This window comes from Equus caballus, chromosome 12, assembly GCF_041296265.1.
Source record: "Equus caballus isolate H_3958 breed thoroughbred chromosome 12, TB-T2T, whole genome shotgun sequence".
Classification (NCBI taxonomy): Eukaryota; Metazoa; Chordata; class Mammalia; order Perissodactyla; family Equidae; genus Equus; species Equus caballus.
Window position 1 is genome coordinate 13,770,472 of NC_091695.1, and position 21,473 is coordinate 13,791,944.

Consider the following 21,473-nt stretch of genomic DNA (forward strand, 5'->3'; position numbering starts at 1 on the left):
TCTGAAGGACAAAATTCTACAGCCAAGAATTCTCTACCCAGCGAAAATATCCTTCAAATACGATGGAGAAATAAAAACTTTCCCAGATAAACAAAAATTAAGGGAGTTCATTGCCACAAAACCTCCTCTTCAGGAAATCCTCAGGAAAACCCTCATTCCTGAAAAATCCCAAAAAGGAAAGGGGCTACAAAACCAAGAGCAGAGGAGATAAGTAGAAGGACAACAACAGAGAGTAGCAGCTCTTGATCAGAACAGATTAAACCATGGGACGAGAAACAAAGGAAACTGAAGAAAACCGGAAAACAAGACACAAAATGGTAGTGGTAGGCCCCCACATCTCAATAATCACTCTAAATGTAAATGGATTGAACTCCCCAATCAAAAGACACAGAGTGGCAGGATGGATCAAAGAACAAGATCCAACAGTATGCTGCCTCCAGGAAACACACCTCAGCCCCAAAGACAAACACAGACTCAGAGTGAAGGGATGGAGAACAATACTCCAAGCTAATAATGAACAAAAGAAAGTAGGTGTTGCTATACTAATATCAGACAAGGTAGATTTCAAAGCAAAACAGATAAAGAAAGATAAAGAAAGATAAAGAGGGACAGTATATAATGATAAAAGGGACTCTCCACCGAGAAGACATAACACTTATAAATATATACACACCCAACACAGGAGCACCAAAATTTGTAAAGCAACTCTTAATAGAACTAAAAGAAGACATCAACAACAATACAATAATAGTAGGGGACCTCAACACACCATTAACACCAATGGACAGAACATCCAGACAGAAAATCAACAAGGAAATAATAGAATTAAATGAAAAATTAGACCAGATGGACTTAATAGATATATATAGAACACTTCATCCAAAAACAGCAGGTTACACATTCTTCTCAAGTGCACATGGAACATTCTCAAGGGTTGACCATATTTTGGGAACCAAAGCAAACATCAATAAATACAAGAGAGTTGAAATAATATCAAGCATCTTTTCTGATCATAATGCTATTAAACTAGAAATCAACTACAAGAAAAAAGCAGAGAAAGGTGCAAAAATGTGGAGACTAAACAACACGCTTCTCAACAAACAATGGATCATTGAAGAAATTAAAGAAGAAATCAAATATTATCTGGAGACTAATGAAAATGAGAACACGACATACCAATTCATTTGGGATGCAGCAAAAGCAGTCCTAAGAGGGAAATTCATCGCAATACAGGCTCACCTCACTAAACAAGAAAAAGCTCACATAAGCAACCTCAAACGACACCTGAAAGAACTAGAAAAAGAAGAACAAAGAAAGCCCAGAGTCAGTAGAAGGAGGGAAATAATAAAAATAAGAGCAGAAATAAATGATATTGGAACAAAAAAGACAATAGAAAGGATCAATGAAACAAAGAGTTGGTTCTGCGAAAGAATTAACAAAATTGGCAAACCCCTAGCCAGACTCACCAAGAAAAGAAGAGAGAAATCGAAAATTAATAAAATTAGGAATGACAGAGGAGAAATCACAACAGATACCAATGAAATACAAGAGATCATAAGAGAATACTATGAAAACCTATATGCCAACAAATTGAACAACCTGGAAGAAATGGACAAATTCCTAGACTCCTACAATCTCCCCAAACTGAATCAGGAAGAAATGGAGAATCTGAATAGGCCAATCACAAGTAAGGAAATAGAAACGGTAATCAAAAACCTCCCCAAAAATAAGAGTCCAGGACCAGACGGCTTCTCTGGAGAATTCTACCAAACATTCAAAGAAGACTTAATTCCTATTCTCCTCAAACTGTTCCAGAAAATTGAGAAAGATGGAGAACTCCCTAACACATTCTATGAAGCCAACATCACTCTGATCCCCAAACCTGACAAGGACAACACAAAGAAGGAGAACTACAGGCCGATATCACTGATGAACATAGATGCAAAAATCCTCAACAAAATTTTGGCAAACCTATTACAGCAATACATCAAAAAGATTATACACCATGATCAAGTGGGATTTATACCAGGGACACAGGGATGGTTCAACATCTGCAAGTCAATCAACGTGATACACTACATCAACAAAATGAAAAACAAAAACCACATGATCATCTCAATAGATGCAGAGAAAGCATTCGACAAGATCCAACACCCATTTATGATAAAAACCCTCAGTAAAATGGGTATAGAAGGAAAGTACCTCAACATAATAAAGGCCATATATGATAGACCCACAGCCAACATCATACTCAATGGACAAAAACTGAAAGCCATCCCTCTGAGGACAGGAACAAGACAAGGGTGCCCACTTTCACCACTCCTATTCAACATAGTACTGGAGGTGCTGGCCAGAGCAATTCGGCAGGAAAAAGAAATAAAAGGAATCCAAATAGGTAACGAAGAAGTAAAACTCTCGTTGTTTGCAGACGACATGATCTTATATATAGAAAACCCCAAAGAATCCACAGAAAAACTATTAGAAATAATCAACAACTACAGCAAAGTAGCAGGGTATAAAATTAACGTGCATAAATCAGTAGCATTTCTATACACTAACAATGAACTAACAGAAAAAGAACTCAAGAACTCAATCCCATTCACAATCGCAACGAAAAGAATAAAATACCTCGGGATAAACTTAACCAAGGAAGTGAAGGATCTATACAATGAAAACTACAAGACTTTCTTGAAAGAAATAGGTGATGACATAAAGAGATGGAAAGACATTCCTTGCACATGGATTGGAAGAATAAACAGAGTTAAAATGTCCATACTACCTAAAGCAATCTACAGATTCAATGCTATCCCAATCAGAATCCCAAGAACATTCTTCACAGAAATTGAACAAACAATCCTAAAATTCATATGGGGCAACAAAAGACCTCGAATTGCTAAAGCAATCCTGAGCAAGAAAAACAAAGCCAGCGGAATCACAATCCCCGATTTCAAAACATACTACAAAGCTACAGTGATCAAAACAGCATGGTACTGGTACAAAAACAGGTCCAAAGATCAATGGAACAGAATTGAAAGCCCAGAGATAAAACCACACATCTATGGACAGCTAATCTTCGACAAAGGAGCAGAGGGCCTACAATGGAGAAAAGAAAGTCTCTTCAACAAATGGTGCTGGGAAAACTGGACAGCCACATGCAAAAGATTGAAAATTGACCATTCTTTTTCACCACACACCAAAATAAACTCAAAATGGATCAAAGACCTAAAGATTAGGCCTGAGACAATAAGTCTTTTGGAAGAGAATATAGGCAGTACACTCTTTGACATCAGTTTCAAAAGAATCTTTTCGGACACTGTAACTCCTCAGTTGAGGGAAACAATAGAAAGAATAAACAAATGGGACTTCATCAGACTAAAGAGCTTCTTGACGGCACGGGAAAACAGGATTGAAACAAAAAAACAGCTCACTAATTGGGAAAAAATATTTACAAGCCACTTATCCGACAAAGGGTTAATCTCCATAATATACAAAGAACTCACACTGCTTAACAACAAAAAAACAAACAACCCAATCAAAAAATGGGCAGAGGACATGAACAGACATTTCTCAAAAGAAGATATGAATATGGCCAATAGACACATGAAAAGATGTTCATCATCGCTAATCATCAGGGAAATGCAAATCAAAACTACACTAAGATATCACCTTACACCCGTTAGATTGGCAAAAACATCCAAAACCAAGAGTGACAAATGTTGGAGAGGCTGTGGAGAAAAAGGAACCCTCATACACTGTTGGTGGGAATGCAAACTGGTACAGCCACTATGGAAAACAGTATGGAGATTTCTCAAAAAGTTAAAAATAGAAATACCCTATGACCCAGCCATCCCATTACTGGGTATCTATCCTAAGAACCTGGTATCAGAAATCTCAAGAGTCCGTTGCACCCCTATGTTCATCGCAGCATTATTTACAATAGCCAAGATGTGGAACCAGCCTACATGCCCAGAAACTGATGATTGGATAAAGAAGATGTGGTATATATACACAATGGAATACTACTCAGCCATAAAAAAAGACAAAATTGGCCCATTCACAACAACATGGATGGACCTCGAGGGTATTATGTTAAGCGAAATAAGCCAGTCAGAGAAAGACGAACTCTGTATGACTCCACTCATAGGTGGAAATTAGTATACTGATAAGGAGATCTGATCGGTGGTTACCAGGGAAAAGGGGGGGTGGGGGGAGGGCACAGAGGGGGAAGTGGTGTACCCACAACATGACTAACAAAAATGTACAAGTGAAATCTCACAAGGTTGTAATCTATCATAACATTAATAAAAAAAAATACAAACAGAATATGTAATATATCCCCTTGTTAAAAGCGTGGCTCATTACTTATGAAAATATTACAAGAAAATAAAATGAAAGACAGTTATTGCCCAGGAATATAAACATGATAATCTTTAACAATTAGTAAATCTGATCCAGTAATAAAAACCAATAAATCACACCCAAGCCATGTTCAGCCAAGTAATAAAAGTCTTGTTCATTTGAAAAACAATCAATGTAACTCACTGCATTAATAGACTAATAAGAAAAAGTATATGATTGTATCAATAGACGCAGAAATAGTTTTCAACAACGTTCAACAACCCTCAGAAATCTAGGAACAAAATCAATTTTCTTAGCCTAATAAAAATATCTATAATTAACCAATAGCACACAATACTTAATGGTGAGAGACTAACTTACTTTCCTGCATGATCTAAAACAAGGCAAGGGTGTCCTTTTTCACCACTTATTATCCAACATTCTTCCAGAAGTCCTAGCTAGTGTAAGAGGCAAGAAAAATAAATAAAAGGCATATAAAGTAGAAGGATAAATAAAACTCTTCTTATTTCTAGGCAACAAGGCTGCATATGTTAAAATCTCAAAGAATCTAAAAAATATATTGGAACTAATAAGTGAGTTTATCAAGTTCATAGAATACATTGTCCACGTACAAAATCAATTTCATTCCTATATACCAGCAATGGAAAATAAAACGTAAAATTAAAAACATTTACAATAAAACCTATTTGCAAAGAACTTTCATGAAATATGTGCAAAATCAATTTGCAGAAAACTACAAAACAATAATGAAATATAGCAAAGAAAGTTTAAGTAAATTTAGAGCTACACATTGCCTTTCCATTAGAATATTCACTATTGTTAGGGTGTCAATTTTTCCAATCTGTTGTTTAGATGCAATACAATCACACTCAAATTCCATGCAAGCTTTTTTTGCAAATATCAACAAGCTGATTCTCAAACTCATCTGAAAAGGTAAAGCAACTAGAATAGCCAAAATCATTCTAAAAGAGAAAAACAATTTTGGAGGACTCACTATCCCATTTCAAGATTTACTATAAAGTTACAGCAATGACACTGTGGTATTGGTGGATAAGGTGTATACACTAGGATCAATGGAACAGAATAGAGAGCCCATAAATATACCCATCCAAATACAGTCAACTGATTTTTGACAAAAAGCAAAAGGTAATTTGATGGAGAAAATATAAAGTTTTAAAGAAACAGTGCGAGAACAACTAGACATGCATACGCAGAAAATAAACCTAGACCCATGACTCGCAATTTACAAAAAAATGTAGCTCAAAATGCATCATAGATATAAAAGTATTTTTTCAAGTTGATTTTAAAGGACCCAGGAGTATATATGTAGATCCTTTTTGCTAAGGGAGAAGGTAATCCACAGAGTAGAAGAGATTTTTGAGTAAACAAGTATAGGTAGAAAGAATGGGAAATTGATGCCAAAAGTATGTAGGAAAAGAGAATAGGAACATGGAGGATCCCCTGGAAAAAATTCAGACATCTAAAGGAAATGTAAAATCATGAATTAAATCAAGATTGAGGGAGACAGCTAACAGGCAAAGCACAAAAGATTAAAAAAAAAAGTAAATGAATTGTAGGAAACAGATCATAAGTAGATCTCCCAGAAACCTTTGGCAATTTGCACTTTACAGGCAAAGTAAACATACAGTTTGTGTTAATTTTCAGTACCTTGGGCTATGACCTTTGGTTATTTTTATACTTTTATTATTTTAACCTTTTAACCATTAGATAAGATAACCAGGAAAATTTTAACGTACAGAATAATGAATGATTATAACGTAAGCTCTCATATAACTCTTAGGACAAGAAAACAGTGTCACTATCCCTTCACAGTAATACATTCTTTCCCCCTGTAAATGTGACCTCTATCTCATGACAATGACTTATTTGCACTGTAACTCTTCTATGCCCCAGTTTCTTCTGTGAAATGGGCTTCATAATAGTATGTATTGCATAAGATTTTTGTAAAGCAAAATAAGCTAAATTCCATCAGTCAGTTCATGTCTGACATAGAGTACATGTTCACTAAATAAAACTGCTATGATTAGTGGAGCTCAGAAAGCAAAGCGGAAGCAAGTGTTAGTTTTGACTATATATGTAAAAAGAGGAAAGGCTATTGAAAATGATGTAAAACTGGAGCAAAATCACAGAATATTCATCTCCACTATTGACAATTTATTTCAATGTGCATTTTGTAACTCCAAAAGACATGAAAGAAGGTCAATAAATCTGTAACTTTCCAGAAATTCACCTTAAATGGAAATACATTAAAGAACACATGCATCTCTTTTTTTTCCCCAGAGAAATGATGAAAACACTATGTAGGGATGGATGGAAATAATTTCTTAACATAAGGACCAGAATGAGAGGTTTCCCCTCAGATTTTAACAAAAGGAAAAAGAAACTCAAATTGCATAAAAAGCAGATCTCAGTCACCAAGGAGTTTTTAATGAATGGGAGTCACCATTTTTACTAAGCATTTATAATCCAGTTGCAGAGTTGCCCTGGAAACTTGGATCTAAAAGGGTGCTTACTAGTGAACTGATTACTTGGGGATGTAAAATACTTAACCTGAGCTAAGTAAGCAACACCTTGGGAGAAATCAAATGCACTTTTAGGATATAAACTTGACCTAAAATTTTACTTAGCATTTGAGCCTTAAAACCCTCAGGAATAATGTGATGATACACATGTAGAGTCTATATAAACCATGATTTGACTTGTATGGAAAACAAAGTTACCTTCCTGTCTTCAAGCTTTTTTCTGTGGGGTGACTTGACATTATTTATTTGATTTGATAGTATGGCAGGTGACCGTAGTTACTGAAATGGTATAAATTTTGTAATTTTTATGTATAAATTGAGTGAAATTGGAAAGTGAAACTCATCAGTAGCACTCACTGTGCTGAGAAAAGTTCAAGTTTGAGAGTTGCAAAGAAATCATCTAAATAGTTAAAGGATGGCTGGAATTTCAATGAATAGAGAACAGAAAAGACTATGAAAGAAGAATAGATTCAAAATAAGTGCATAGAAAAATGTGAGTAAATTCTTTCTTTCTCCCTTACCATTATCTTGCATAAATATGTGATATTTGTTGAAAATATATATTTTAACTACTAGGTTAAGACAACATTGATTAGCAGCTAGTTTAAAAAATGGGCTTTACTATTCTATAGTCTAAGACATTTTTCGATTAAGAAAGCACTAAATTCAAGGAGGATCTGGTGGTCCAATGAGGGGAGATGACATGTTCTGGAAAAATAAGATCAAAGTCATATAAGAATACTGCCTATTTTATTAGATGACTGCGTATAGAAAAGGACAGACTATTACAACTCCAAGGAGATGATCATTAAAACATTCACTAAGAAGAAAGTAATTTTAATTCTGAAAAAGACGTCATGATCAGAAGGATTATTGAAGGTAATTGAGGCTTGTGCACTCATTCTACAGATGTGAGACTTTTGAGCCACAAGTATACAAGGTCACAAATATAAGAAGTGGTAATTTTAGGGCATGCACACACATATTTTTCCTCCTACCTATTTTTCTTACCTGGTCAGTAGCTGGATGCAATATCACAACTCATGCTTGAGAGAATAAGAAATATATTGCTTCTTAATGAGAGAATAAGAAATATATAGAAGTATGAAAACTGTACATTTGTTACTTTCTAGAGTTGGCTTCAGAATCCTGAACTGACTCGGTTTGTGGTTTTTCACAGAGACTTTAGCCTAAATTATAGCTCTATGTTTCCACTTACACATTTCCATTTAAATTTGAATGGCTAAGATGAAACAATGATCTATTCGAAAGGTAGCCTGGTTTTTTCTATAAGGTTCAGAAATGAATGCCAACCTCAGAGTTGGGACAGCCAAAGTTAATGTTAAGTTTATCTTGTTTCTTCACTTTTTCCATTTTGAGAGGAAGTATAGTGGAATGGCTATAAACACAGGCACTAGAGTCAGAAAACTCAGTTTATAAATCCTAGTATGCTAAGCACTCGTTGTGTTACTATGTACAAGTTCCCTAACATCTATAAACCTAAAGTAATTTGAAGTTAATTTGTTTTGTGAGCATTAATTTTAATACAATAATACTGTCACATGTACAGTGTTTTTTTTAAAGGTCTTTCTCTGGCCAGTCGCAGTGACCTAGTGTTAAAGTTTGGCACATTCTGCTTTGGTGGCCCAGGCTCAGTTTCCAGGCACAGACTTACACCACTTATCTGTTAGTGGCCGTGCTGTGGCAGCGGCTCACATACAAAAAGAAGAAGATTGACCGTGGATATTAGCTCAGGGCAAATCTTTTTCAGAAAAAAAAACCTCTCTCATCTATGATCAAAATTGAGTCTAAGAACCAATCTGAATTACATAGATAAAAATATATTTCCCTAGGTTTCAAATGAAGAAAAAACTTTTTGAAAGAAGTTAGTTAATTTTCAAAGATCATATCTGAAGTTAGGGGCTGAATTAAGACATATAATCAATGATGGCCTCAAAACTACAATGAAAGATTAGCTTGGACTCAGAGTTTTTTAAAAATGTGAAAAGATGTGGCAGTTAATCATGATAGTCCTATGTCTGTGAGGAAGTTCAATCAAGGAGGATTGCCAGGTAGATTAAGCATAACAGTGGCCTTCTGAACCAAGACAACTGGAGATTCAAATAAGAATTTTAGCAAGCTCTTAATAAATGCAGACATTTGATGAACTGGTTTTGCCTGAGAGCATTCCCGGTTTTCATGTACTTAGAGACTTAAAATATGTAAAAGCCTTAAGACACTTGAGGGGGAATAAGGAATATATTTCAGGTATGTTTACTGAATAAGTCAAGCCCATGGTATATTCAGCATTATTATTTTATTCAAATTAAAATAAACAGCCTTTCTTATGCATTGACTAATATTACCGTAGTCGGATTTTGGAAATCATCAGAAGCTATTTCTCAATAATTTGTCTTTAAACTAATTTAAATTCCTAAAATTCCACTATGGAAATAAATGTATTCGTTTTAGAATTCTATCTCTACTATAATGTGATTATTCATTGTATGGGTGACAATACGAACTTAGTAATGAGGAGAGTTGAAGAGGAAATTTAAGTAAGAATTTATTGAGAAGCCAGATATGAGGTTAGGGCTGAAAATATATGCTATGAAAGTGTAGACATCATGAATACATCAGGTAAGGATTGATCCTAATTTCTTTTAATTTGAGATTATAAAAATATCTGATGGAACACATTGCTAGTCCATTAGTGTTGTCTTCTCAGCAGCATCCAAGACTCTACTGTGGATTGATCAAAAGCATTCATGTTGACTAAGGCGGACACTGATCACAATTTGCCGCAAGATTTAATGGAAATCATTAGTATATGTTCACAGTGAGAGTCATTAGAGTCATTGTAATTGAATACCTGATTACTGTTCTCTGAGAGACTTGAATGAGGCATACCAAACCAAGTTAGTTCCTTGAATATAATTTTTTGGTCACTCTTCTCAATAAACATTTCTAAATATAAGCTCATGAATTATATCATTTCAGGTTATTTATGTATCCTATATACACTGGACCATGGAAAAAAGCAGTAATGTCAATGTATTTATTTTCTCAGGACTTTCCAAAAACAGGAATATTGAAATCCTCTGCTTTGTATTATTTTTATTTTGCTACATTGCTATTTGGATAGGAAACTTGCTCATAATGATTTCTATCACATGCAGTCAACTAATTGGCCAACCCCTGTATTTCTTCCTTAATTACCTCTCACTCTCTGACCTTTGCTACACGCCCACTGTGACACCCAAATTAATATTGACTTATTGGCAAAAAAGAAGACCATTTCTTATAGTAACTGCATGACACAGCTGTTTACCACCCATTTCTTTGGAGGCATTGAGATCTTTGTCCTCACAAGGATGGCCTATGACCACCATGCAACCATCTGCAAGCCCCTGCACTACACCATCATCATGAGCAGACAAAGGTGTAATGCCATCATCACACCCTGTTTCACTGGGGGATTTATACACTCTGCCAGTCAGTTTCTTCTCACCATCTTCGTACCATTCTGTGGGCCCAATGAGATAGATCACTACTTCTGCAATGTGTATCCTTTGCTGAAATTGGCCTGTTCTAACACACACATTATACGTCTCTTAGTCATCGCTAACTCTGGTCTAATTGCTTTGGTGAGCTTTGTTGTCTTGATGTTTTATTTTTTTATATTGTACAACATCAGGGTACATTCTTTGGAAACTCGAGGCAAAGCTCTTTCTACTTGCAGTTCTCATGTAGCAGTTGTAGTCTTGTTTTTTTGCACTAGCATTATTCATTCACATTAGACTAGCCACAACTTTCCCAAAAGATAAAGCATTGGCTCTTTTTTATACCGTCATTGCCTCCATGTGAAACCCTCTGATCTATATCCTGAGACACATGGAGATGAAGAATGCTTTGAGGAAAGTTTTGTGTCATCATAAACTCTTGGAAGAAAAGTAACTTTTCAGAAGATTTTCTGCATTTCATGCCATGGTTCCATGAAACCATGACTATAAATAAGATTTATCGTCACCATCTTCCTGGCCTTACTGCTTGGCGAGCTAAGGGAACAAAGAGGAAGCATATAACCTCTGGAGATGTATGCTTCTACACTGAAACCTCATGAACAAATTGAACATTATTTTTACTCATACTTTTCTCCCTCTGACTTATCATTAAGAATTGTGCTCACATAATATGAATTAACCAGAGGATATTATAAGTATAAAAATTGTATCACCTATTTGTCATTGTATTGAAAAAATATAAAACAGATCATGTATTTTTCACATCTTAAAATGCTGAAAAGCTGAAAAAATCTTACTTTCAATTTTTAAACTTTTACTCAACTAAAAATACAGAAAATTGCACATAATCATGCATGTACAATTCATTAATTATCATGAACTGAGCAATATTCTACAATCAGTAACCATATTGAGTTAGAAATTAACAGTATACCTGAAGTCCTTCTCATTTATCTTTCTAATTAACACCTCCCAAAGGTAATTAATATCTTCATCTCTAAATTGTTTAGTTTTACACATTGTCATATTTGTAGAAAAATAACGATACAGATTGTACTCTTCAGTGTCTATCTTCTCTTTATTATGTTTATGAGATTCAATCCTTATGCTTTATGCATTTTCTGAGTGTTTTCAGTGATTTACAGTATCTCATGGTTACATTAATATGTAACAAATAATTTATCCATTCACTTGCTGCTAAACATTTTGTAGTTTCCCATTAAAGGCCATTATGAGTAGCACTGTTATGAACATTTTGGAACATATCTTTTGGTGAATTATGTGTTCTATTATTTCTTTAACATGCTTTATATTGTAATTAAGACAAAATTTTAAGATAGCGGTTGTACAGTTGTGTTAATACTCTCCCCTAACATATTCCTGACATAAAGTATATTAAGTAAAAAATAATTATCAATAAAGAAACACTAGTGTGACTTCAATAGATGGTTTAGAAATATGTAAAACTTCTGGTGCTTCTACGATCCATATGATGGGCACGTTATGTAATGATTAATGCAAATCAACTTGTCAATAATAGATAAAAAGAAGAAAGCTCTGATAAAGTATATACAATGAAACTGAGAAAAAATCCCAGGAATACAGCGTTGTATTACGTTAGAAAGGTTAAGATATCAGTAATCAGAACTGGGAAATTTTAAAAATAGGATATTCAGTGGAACATGTGAAGTTGATTGACACAATAAGCAAAACTGAGAAAATTCTTTATTTATGTCTCCAAAGGAAAAAAATATATTTTGGTGGGCTACAAATAAGGACAGTGGTTCCAGATAAAGAAGGTATACTATAAGTAGATGCTAAGGCTAGATTGCCACATAAACACAAACACATGTACACATATATATGCACAAATGTAGTATAGAAAATAAGGTCTTCCAAAGGCTTCTATTTCTCTCATAATTGGAATAAGCATCCTTGAATAGAAAATGAAAAAAAATGGAGAAAATATTAAATTTTTGTGAAAAAGTATATAATCACACAGCAAAAATTACTGACATAGGAGGAAACTATGTTGGAAACAACTGTTACAGAGTATGTCATTCAATGATTACCTTTATTGCAGTTAGAAGACAAAATACAATACGATATATCTATTATATTAGAATAAAAATTAATTTTAAAAGCATGATTTAAGAAGATGAATCTCATAATTGTCCATGGTGTTAAAAAATTAAAAAATAAATAATTTAAGAAATAAAAAAGAATATTTTAATTAGAGATTCAATGGATAAAACAGAATAGCTATATCTTAAGAAAGATCCAGCAAGTGGAAATTATATAATAACAAATTAGCAGAACACAGAATTAGAGAGACAAGAACATGGAAACAATTAAAGATATATTAAGAGATTATAAATGAAGTAAAAGAGAGTGACATATGAATATCAGACTCCAGGATCTGGGTAATAGTGAGAAAGAATACCTCAAGAAATAATAATGTATAATTTTCCAGAATTGAAGAAAATAAACCTTAGAAAATAATCACGGGAAAGAAAAAGAGTTGTTCTCAAAAAGAATCATAGATACGTGACTACTAATTAATAATAATTTGCTTTGGTAAGAGTAGAAGACAGAAGAAATAAATTACCACATTAAAATACTAAAAGAAAAAATGTCACCCCTGACATTCACGTTTTTTGAAAAACAAGAGTAAAACAAAGAGTTTTCAGTACAACAAAACAACAATAAAAAGCAGAGAGTTTACTACAAACCTGCTCTCACTAAAAGAATTGTATAGAATGTTTCATAACACAAGAAGATGGCTAAGAATGAAGATAGGACATTTCAGAAGAAATGGGGAATGAGGAAAATGGAAGTTTTATATGTAAATGTAGAAAATGTGTTAAAAGTAAAAATCTTGTCTAATTTGTGAGATAAAATACAGAAAAAAGAACAAAAATTCTGGTTTACAACATCATGCAAATTCGAAGAGAATGATCAGAAAAGAATGTTCCAAGAACCTTATAGTGTTCAGTAGCGGGGTAAATGTTGATCAAATTCAGACTTGTTAATGCTCATGTGCAGACATGATTTCTTATAGATAGAATAGTAGGAAAAAGATAGCAGGTAGAAAGGTGGATAGATGGATGAGATAGATAGATAGATCTATAGATGACAGATAAACAGATTAAATGTATTGAAGGAATGAAAGGAGATCAATCCATTTAAAAAGCAAGAAAAGAAGGAGGGAATAAACAAATTGGGGAAAGTAGAAAGCAAGAATAAAAAATCATAGAAGTCAATTCAAATATATAAGTTAAACACAATCAACACAATGGACTAAATCCTCTAGTGGGAAAACAAAGATCATCATTAATGATTAAAATACAATCAGATGCTTTTACAAAAGATGCATGTAAACTATGAGACGTGAAAAAAATAAACTTAAAGCATGAGAAAGAGCAGGCAAACGTGATAGCATTTGAAGCAGTGGTGCACATACAAATACACACACACGCACACAAGCAAACGTGAAAAAGTAGGCAAGTCATTAGCAATTCTTAAAATTATTTAATATTGGTAGAATTTGCAACATGGAAACATTTACAAATCCTAAATTTGTATGGGTATAGAAGGGCATAGAGGATATGATCCAAAATAATATGTAGCATTGATGGTGAGTACATGTGGATTATCTAAAAAATTTGTCCTGTTTTTTGCCACATATTAATGTTCAACAAGTGTCAAAGAATCTGCACCACACAGACAGATGATCTAATGACAATTCAATTAAAGTAGAAATCAAGCACAGAAAGGTAACTGTTACTCATACATATATGGTAATTTTTAAACAATTTTTTATAAAACTACTAAGCCAAGAAAGAAATCATAATAGAAATCAGAATATGTTTAAAGATAAAATTAATAAAAATAGTATATATCAAAAAAGTATGTAATGCCTAGTGGGAAATTTCTAGCTTTAAAATTCTCAAAACTGTTAAAGGAGAAACATACTTTGCCATCTTAATAGATGATTTGTTATAATTTAACTGCAAATGGAATCCAAAAAATATTACCTATAAAATTTCACATCAAACATTGTGTTGAAGGGTGAAATACTAGAAGTTATTCCTTAGCATTCAGGAACAAGAATTGAAGCTTATCGTCACCAGTTCCAATAAATACTACTCAGTATTGTACTGAAGGTCCTAGCCAACATAAGATAAGCAAACAAGAAAAAGAAAGTTTTAAGTATTGAACCAGAAATGAATGGGATACTATTTCTATAGATCTTGCAGATATTAGTAGTCGAAAGAGAATATTATGAACAACTCTGTGGCAAAATTGAAAGAGGCGAAGTTGTGGAGAAACTGGAACTCTCATACTCTGCTGGTGGAAATGCAGCATAACCACTTCTGAAAATATTCTGGCAGTTTCTTAAAAAGTTAACATACTCTTACTACGTGACCCAGCAATTTCACTCTTAGGTATCTGGCCAAGAGAGATGAAAACATATGCCCACACCAAAACTTGTACTTGAATGTTTATAGTAGCAGTATTAATTATGACCATCAACTGGAAACAATTCAAATGCCCACCAACTGGGGAATGAATATACGAATGAACTGGTATATCCACATAATGGAATCCTATTCAGTAATAAATATGAGTAAACTACCAATAATGCAAAACAACATGAACTTATAAAACACTGTTGTGAAGGAAAAAGGTAGGCAAATTTATATTTGGCTCCTGCAAAGCAAATTTCCTCCAAGCATAGGCATAAAAGAGATGACTCCTAGGATTCATTTATGCACATGCCTTTACCAGCTGTTTAAAAATATTTCTTGTTTACTCTTGAGTCATATCAGGTAAAGAAATTGTACGTGCAATCAAAAGACCAGACAACATCCCTGTGGAATGAATACATGCTTTTCTGTGAATTCAAGATAGATATCTAACTCTTGATTCCCCTTGCAAAACAATAGGATTTCTTCCAGAAAAGCAATCCTGAAGATAACTTCAGAGATTTCATCTGGCTTTATTTTGAATCACTGGTTTATAGTCTTTCATTCCATCTCAGATTTATATTCCAGAGAAGAGTTAGCACATGGAGCACCAAAGGTGGAAAATATGCAAAGCAGATATTTCCCTGACGAGCCGAAAACTAACCTGATGTCAACTCAGTGGGACTCACTTTGATAGTTTTTGTTTTAGGCTCATTACATACTGTTTATCATTTGTTCTTTTTAATTCTTACTGTAAGTCTATAAATTTAACTGTGGTATAAAGATTTGAGTAAGAGTAGCATGTTTTAGTGATGTTTACTTATAATTACATATTGCAAACTGAATTGGAGCAGGAAATAAAAATAGCATTAAAGTTTTGAAATGTTCAAGTTACCAGTGACTTTTGAGCATCCAATCTATAGAAAACTTCTACCTTTCAAATGATAATCCTCCTAAATAAATTAGGTTTACCAGAATCAACCAAGGTAAGTTAATAGAATGGAAAGGAAACCTGTTTTGTGGTTATGTACCAGGTACCATTCTAAGGAACTTCACATCATTATCTCATGTATCCCTCATTATTTTCTCTAATAACATATCAATATCAGAGTGTTATATATGTGGATTCAGAGGTTTAGATAGATTAAACGTCTTTCCCGAAGGATTCTGGAGAAAGTAAAAACAGTTCACATTGTTCTTTATTAAAAGTTCTTACTAAAACTTTACAGAAAGTAAAATGTTTAAAACAATTATTTGGAGTAAAGTTTGGCAATTGTCTAAACTTATGCTGGATGATAGATTTTTATCTCCTACTAATCCAGAAAGAAATTTTTGACTTGATGGCAGCTTCTATGTAAACCCAAATATTAAAAATGGACCCTAAAAATTAGCCCGGCATAGGGATTTATTCTTCTACCTAATGGCAATTGTATGCAGGTTGGAAACATCTAAGGACCGATGATCTGTCTTGTTGGATGTTCACTGTTATATGGACAGAGTTTGAATCAATGCAGTTTGTTCTCCACTTTATTTTACACTACTCAGCTTCTCTAATTCTTTCTATATCGCCTTTATAAAAAAACGCTTACACATTCATTGTATATGCCTTTAATGTTTTGAAAGTTTTCCATTAGTCAATGTAAGGTCAATTTCTTCCTTTACTATAATTCCACCTCTTCAGTTTACTCATGAGATTGATTACATTATTGTCAGTACCTGTCGCAACATCTAATTAGTAGTTAACCTTTAATTTTCTTAAGAATATTTAATTAATTAACAGTAAATAATTCCTCAACTGTACTGGCTGGGATAGTAAAAACTATTATGGTCAAATTGGAGGCAAAAATTATCCAAAATAATTTGAAATCATAGAAGTGCTTATCTAAACCTTCGTTTTTATAAATGTGAAGATAGATTTTCACAGTGATTTGGCAATATCATTTTTTGTGCTGTAAGTAATATGAAATATAGATTCAAATAATTCCAACCACTGCTGTCCCCCTGATTACTTGTCTCCTCTGCTTTCATCTAAAGGAGGCAGTGCTGGACTGGGTAAAAATCAGACCCAGTTTCTATGAGCTACCATTTGTTAGTTCTCTGATTTGGGAAATTGACTCAGTTAATTTTGATCAAATTCTCTTCTATTATTTAAGTCTTTCTAATAACTATCCTCCTTATTTAATAATTCTCTTTAAATCAACTCACTTTTATACAAATTTGTTTAAATGGAAGTTACATATTTTATATGACAGATATGACTTTTAACTCTGTGACAATAGATTTTTAATTAATCAGACAAAATTAATATATTTTATTTAGGTACCATTATCTGTGGGTAATCTGAGAATGAGACTGTTGTCTTTTTGTTAAAAATGGAGATTAACAAGTCTTACATATTAAAGATATGGTATACCCAAATCAAAATCTTATCCCTCATGTAATAAGATATATTAAACTAAAATTGTACTAAAATAATGTGTTTTACTCCCGTGTCTTTTTGTTAGCTAAAATAATTTCAAGTATTTTCAGTAATATAGCTACATGGTTTTGGTAATGCCAGACTGGTTGATCTCTACATAGCTTTGCAACAAAAAATTCTGTGTTTTTAAAAATCTGTGTCTGTGGTACCTTTCAAACATGATCTAGGAGTTACATAGAAAGGCCCTCTGGATCCCACATAAGCCCCCACCAATGGGGAGAAAAGCACTTAGATGGAATTCTCCTCTATAGTACATTCCTTTCAGTCCTACATATTTCATGTCATACAATCAAACAGAAAATGGTGTATGCAAATTCATGGATCAGTCACTCATTCATTCAACACATAATAGTTGAATACCTACTGACCATAAAGTATGCTTTATTATTGTTTTGTAACATCATTTAATGACTACATAGTAAACATACAAGCATATAAAAGAAATAAAAGGAATGGAATTCAAACATAGTCATACAATTTAAGTTTTCTCTTTCCTTTACTTATTGTACCACTAATTTTAACAAATGTTCAGTTTACCACAGAAGTATTGGCTTTAACACTTAAAAGGTAAATAGGAGAGATGCATACATTATACAATTATTTTTACAATGTCATTCATTAGCAAGCATTCTAGTGTTTGCAGTTATATATTCTAGTCATTTGGCTTTCACAATAAGATTAGTTCTCAGGTTGATAAGGTTGTTTCTTTCCCTTGTGGCAAAGGAATTTACCCAGTTTGCAAATTAATCATGCACTCAAGAAGTTCAAAATTCAGGCAAATACATCATAAGTTTATTGGTATTCCTTGCTCGTGTGCACACAGAGAAAACAAGGAGGTATTTCCCTTTCTGTTCGAGAAAGAAACATGACATAAAATGAAAACTTCACTATGAATAAAAAATACAAATTTAAAATAGCCATATATCACATACCCAGAAATAAGTAAATAAGTGATTATTTTCCTCTAAATGTGATGATTAATAGTAATAGAATTTTCTCAATTAGGAAATAGTAATATGTTAATCATTAAAATTTAAAACTGGAGAACACTGAATAAAATACACATTTCATTTCATCAATATAACAGAGCACTTGAGTAAAAATGAAAACTGTAAGGGAGATAAATTAGCAATAATTCCGAAGAAGAAATATAACCAATATTAACAATTGATGAATTAGTTTCCATGATTTGTTGATAGTTTTTATATGATTGTAATTTCACTGCAAATATTTTCATCCAAATACATTTTTTTCTTTCAGATAGTAAACTATTTGTGCATAACAACAATAAACTCACCACATAGGAAATCAAGAAAATATCAGTATTCATTCTTATAGGCCTTCCCTCTGACCAGAACATACAAATATTTTACTTTATACTCTTCTTGTTTTGTTATCTTGTCATCTGGTGGGAAACCTTGTAATCCTTATCCCTATTCGACACAGTGCCCTTTTTTTCACCAACCAGTGTACTGTTTCCTCAGCCCCTTGTCCTCTATGGACATCTGCTATACCTTCTGTCTGACACCCAACTGATCAGTGACCTGTTACTGGGAAGAAAAAACATCTCCAATTATAATGGCATGTTTCAGGTTTTTCCACACACCTCTTTGGCATCATCGAGGTCTTCATCCTTACAGTCATGGCAGTTGATCCCTATGTGGCATCTGCAAACCTTTCCGTTACATGCTTATCATGAATAGCAAAAGATGCAATCTTCTAGTCTCAGCTACTAGGGCTGCTGGGGCTGTCTATTCCTTTTCTCGGTTTTCAATGATGATCCATTTGCCCTTCTGTGGCCCCAGCAAAATTGATCACTACTATTCTGAAATTTTCCCTTTGCTGAAAGTCATGTTTAATGATGCCTACACCACTGATGTCCTTGTGTTTGCCATTTCAGGAATGGTCACCTTGGAAACCTTTGTTCTCTTATTTGAGTCTTACACTATATTATTCACCTTAAGAAATCACTGAGCAGAGAGAAGGCACAAAGCCCTCTCTACCTCTGGATCTCATACCTCTGTGGTTGTTTTATTTTGAGGGACTTCAATTTTGCCTACCTCAGACTCCCTACCACTTACCCTGAGGCCAAAATATTTGCTGTAGTTTACACCATCATGGCTCTTTTTGTTCACTCCCTCATTCTTTACGTTGAGAAATACAGAGACGAAACAGGCCATGAGAAAAGTTTGGTGTGAAAAGATCTTTTCAGATGAGATACACAGTTGAATTTTTTCCTATTCAATTATTAAGGAGTAAAAGTGGACTCGGAATCAGAGAGCCCTATTAGCTTTCAGATCACTGTTGTTCACTTTATAAAAATCAGAGATGATGAGCTGAAGAATTATAAGTAAAGTGACAATTTCACTAGTGGCTTTGAGATTGGGTAGGATCATACATGCATCAAAAATATTTTAGGCTAATGTAACGATGATAATGTCAAATAGAGTAGGCAATTCTGAGGCTGAACTTGAATTTTAATCATTTGCATATGAAATTTATACTTGGAGACTAGGCAACTTTTTGGCATTCTGTGGAAATGAAGTATATTGAAAGTGTGATTTGGAAATTTAAAAAAATAATATTTTTTTATTATTGGGCTTTATTTCCTCACAAGATGTTCAAATAAATCTTGATATGATGGCACTGTGAAATTATGTAATGGAAAAGTTCACAGAAATCATTCAGTTTAAAGAGTGAAGGGAAAAGGGTGATCAGATCCATTCTCGGGGAGTTACAGCATCCTCTCCTCATCTCTCTTAAAGTGTCCTAGGCAGGCACAAAGGAAATGATGACAACTTATTTTTCTACTATAGTGTTTATTACATCACATATACTCAGAATGTGGAAAGACAGGTTGAGAAATTTAATAGATCTTATCCCTTTCCAGTAAAGTTCAATTATCTAAGTGACTACAAGACTGCATTTGGGAAGAAACTGCACATACCAGCTTGTCCTGATACATAGACATTAGAAATGAATTCAATCTCCATCCTCGTGGACAAGCAATATGCCCAAGTGAAATTCTTTAAAAATAAATTTTCTTTTACCATAATTCTTTTTGTATATATTTTAATTCCTCTTAAGATGAGAGAAAAATATAAACAGAAAAATACAACAGTTGTTGATATTAAAAAACATTCTACCCTTGTACATGGATAAAACAGTATTATTAAATGTTCTGAAGAGTTGATTTCTAAGAAAGATTTCCCAAGGGAGCCAGAAAAAAGATAAGAAAATATTTTTGTGGATTTCTATGAAAAAGAACAGACAATCATAAGAAGGTGGATAACAGTTTAATATTAAAGATAGAGTTATTTGAAAAACATGAAAATTATTTGAAAACTTAAAATGCAATAGAATTTGAAAAAATAATTTCAATAATAATGCAAAATCAATGGGAAGGGAAATGAGAGAAAATTATATGACAGACAAATTATAATGGATTTAAATTAGAGAAGAATTATATAAATTACAATTCAGACAAGTTGCTAACACTTACGTTGTTATAATATTCCTTTCAGTAAGATTTTTGCTTAAAAACTTGATCGCAAAGAACATGTGGGCAGTAAGCCAAGCAAATGTGAAGGTGTCTTTCACTTTCCTGCAAGAATGAAAGACAATAGAACTAAGAATAATGTTTATCATTCTCCGTCTTTTTCTTTCAAGACCTGTAAACTGCCACATTGCTGTTTAATACTTGTTATAGGGAAGTGGTCTAATCCAGCACAATATTCATTTCTTTATTAGTAGCTTATCCAAATTGTAACTCATATAACAGAGCCCCAAGGATGTCTGCAAGAACAGAGAAGGGGAAGCACAGAGAGAATATCATGAAAGTTCTATGTTAAGAATAGGATGAGGCCGGTCCAGTGGAGCAGTGTTTAAGTTCGCACATTCCACTTCGGCGGCCCGGGGTTCACCGGTTCGGATCCCAGGTGTGGACGTGGCACTGCTTGGCATGCCATGCTGTGGTAGGCGTCCCACTTATAAAGCAGAGGAAGATGGGCACGGATATTAGCTCAGGGCCAGTATTCCTCAGCAAAAAGAGGAGGATTGGCAGCAGGTAGCTCAGGGTTTGTCTTCCTAAAAAAAAAAA

The 21,473-nt window shown here is 33.6% G+C and overlaps 1 protein-coding gene and 1 pseudogene across 4 annotated transcripts in view; one reads left to right on the forward strand and one right to left on the reverse strand.

The window, feature by feature from the left end:
- The first annotated feature begins 9,932 nt into the window (after positions 1-9,932).
- On the forward strand, positions 9,933-10,859 carry OR4P87P (olfactory receptor family 4 subfamily P member 87, pseudogene; annotated as a pseudogene).
- A 6,879-nt stretch (positions 10,860-17,738) lies between these two features.
- The window catches only part of LOC138916614 (ubiquitin carboxyl-terminal hydrolase 25-like), a 176,060-nt gene continuing 172,325 nt past the window's right edge, over positions 17,739-21,473 (reverse strand). For all 4 annotated transcript variants that reach the window (XM_070229561.1, XM_070229562.1, XM_070229563.1 and 1 more), the window contains one exon: positions 17,739-21,460. In XM_070229561.1, coding sequence (XP_070085662.1) covers positions 21,294-21,460 — 167 coding nt within the window. In that variant the 3' untranslated portion in view covers positions 17,739-21,293. The remainder of the gene's footprint in view (positions 21,461-21,473) is intronic.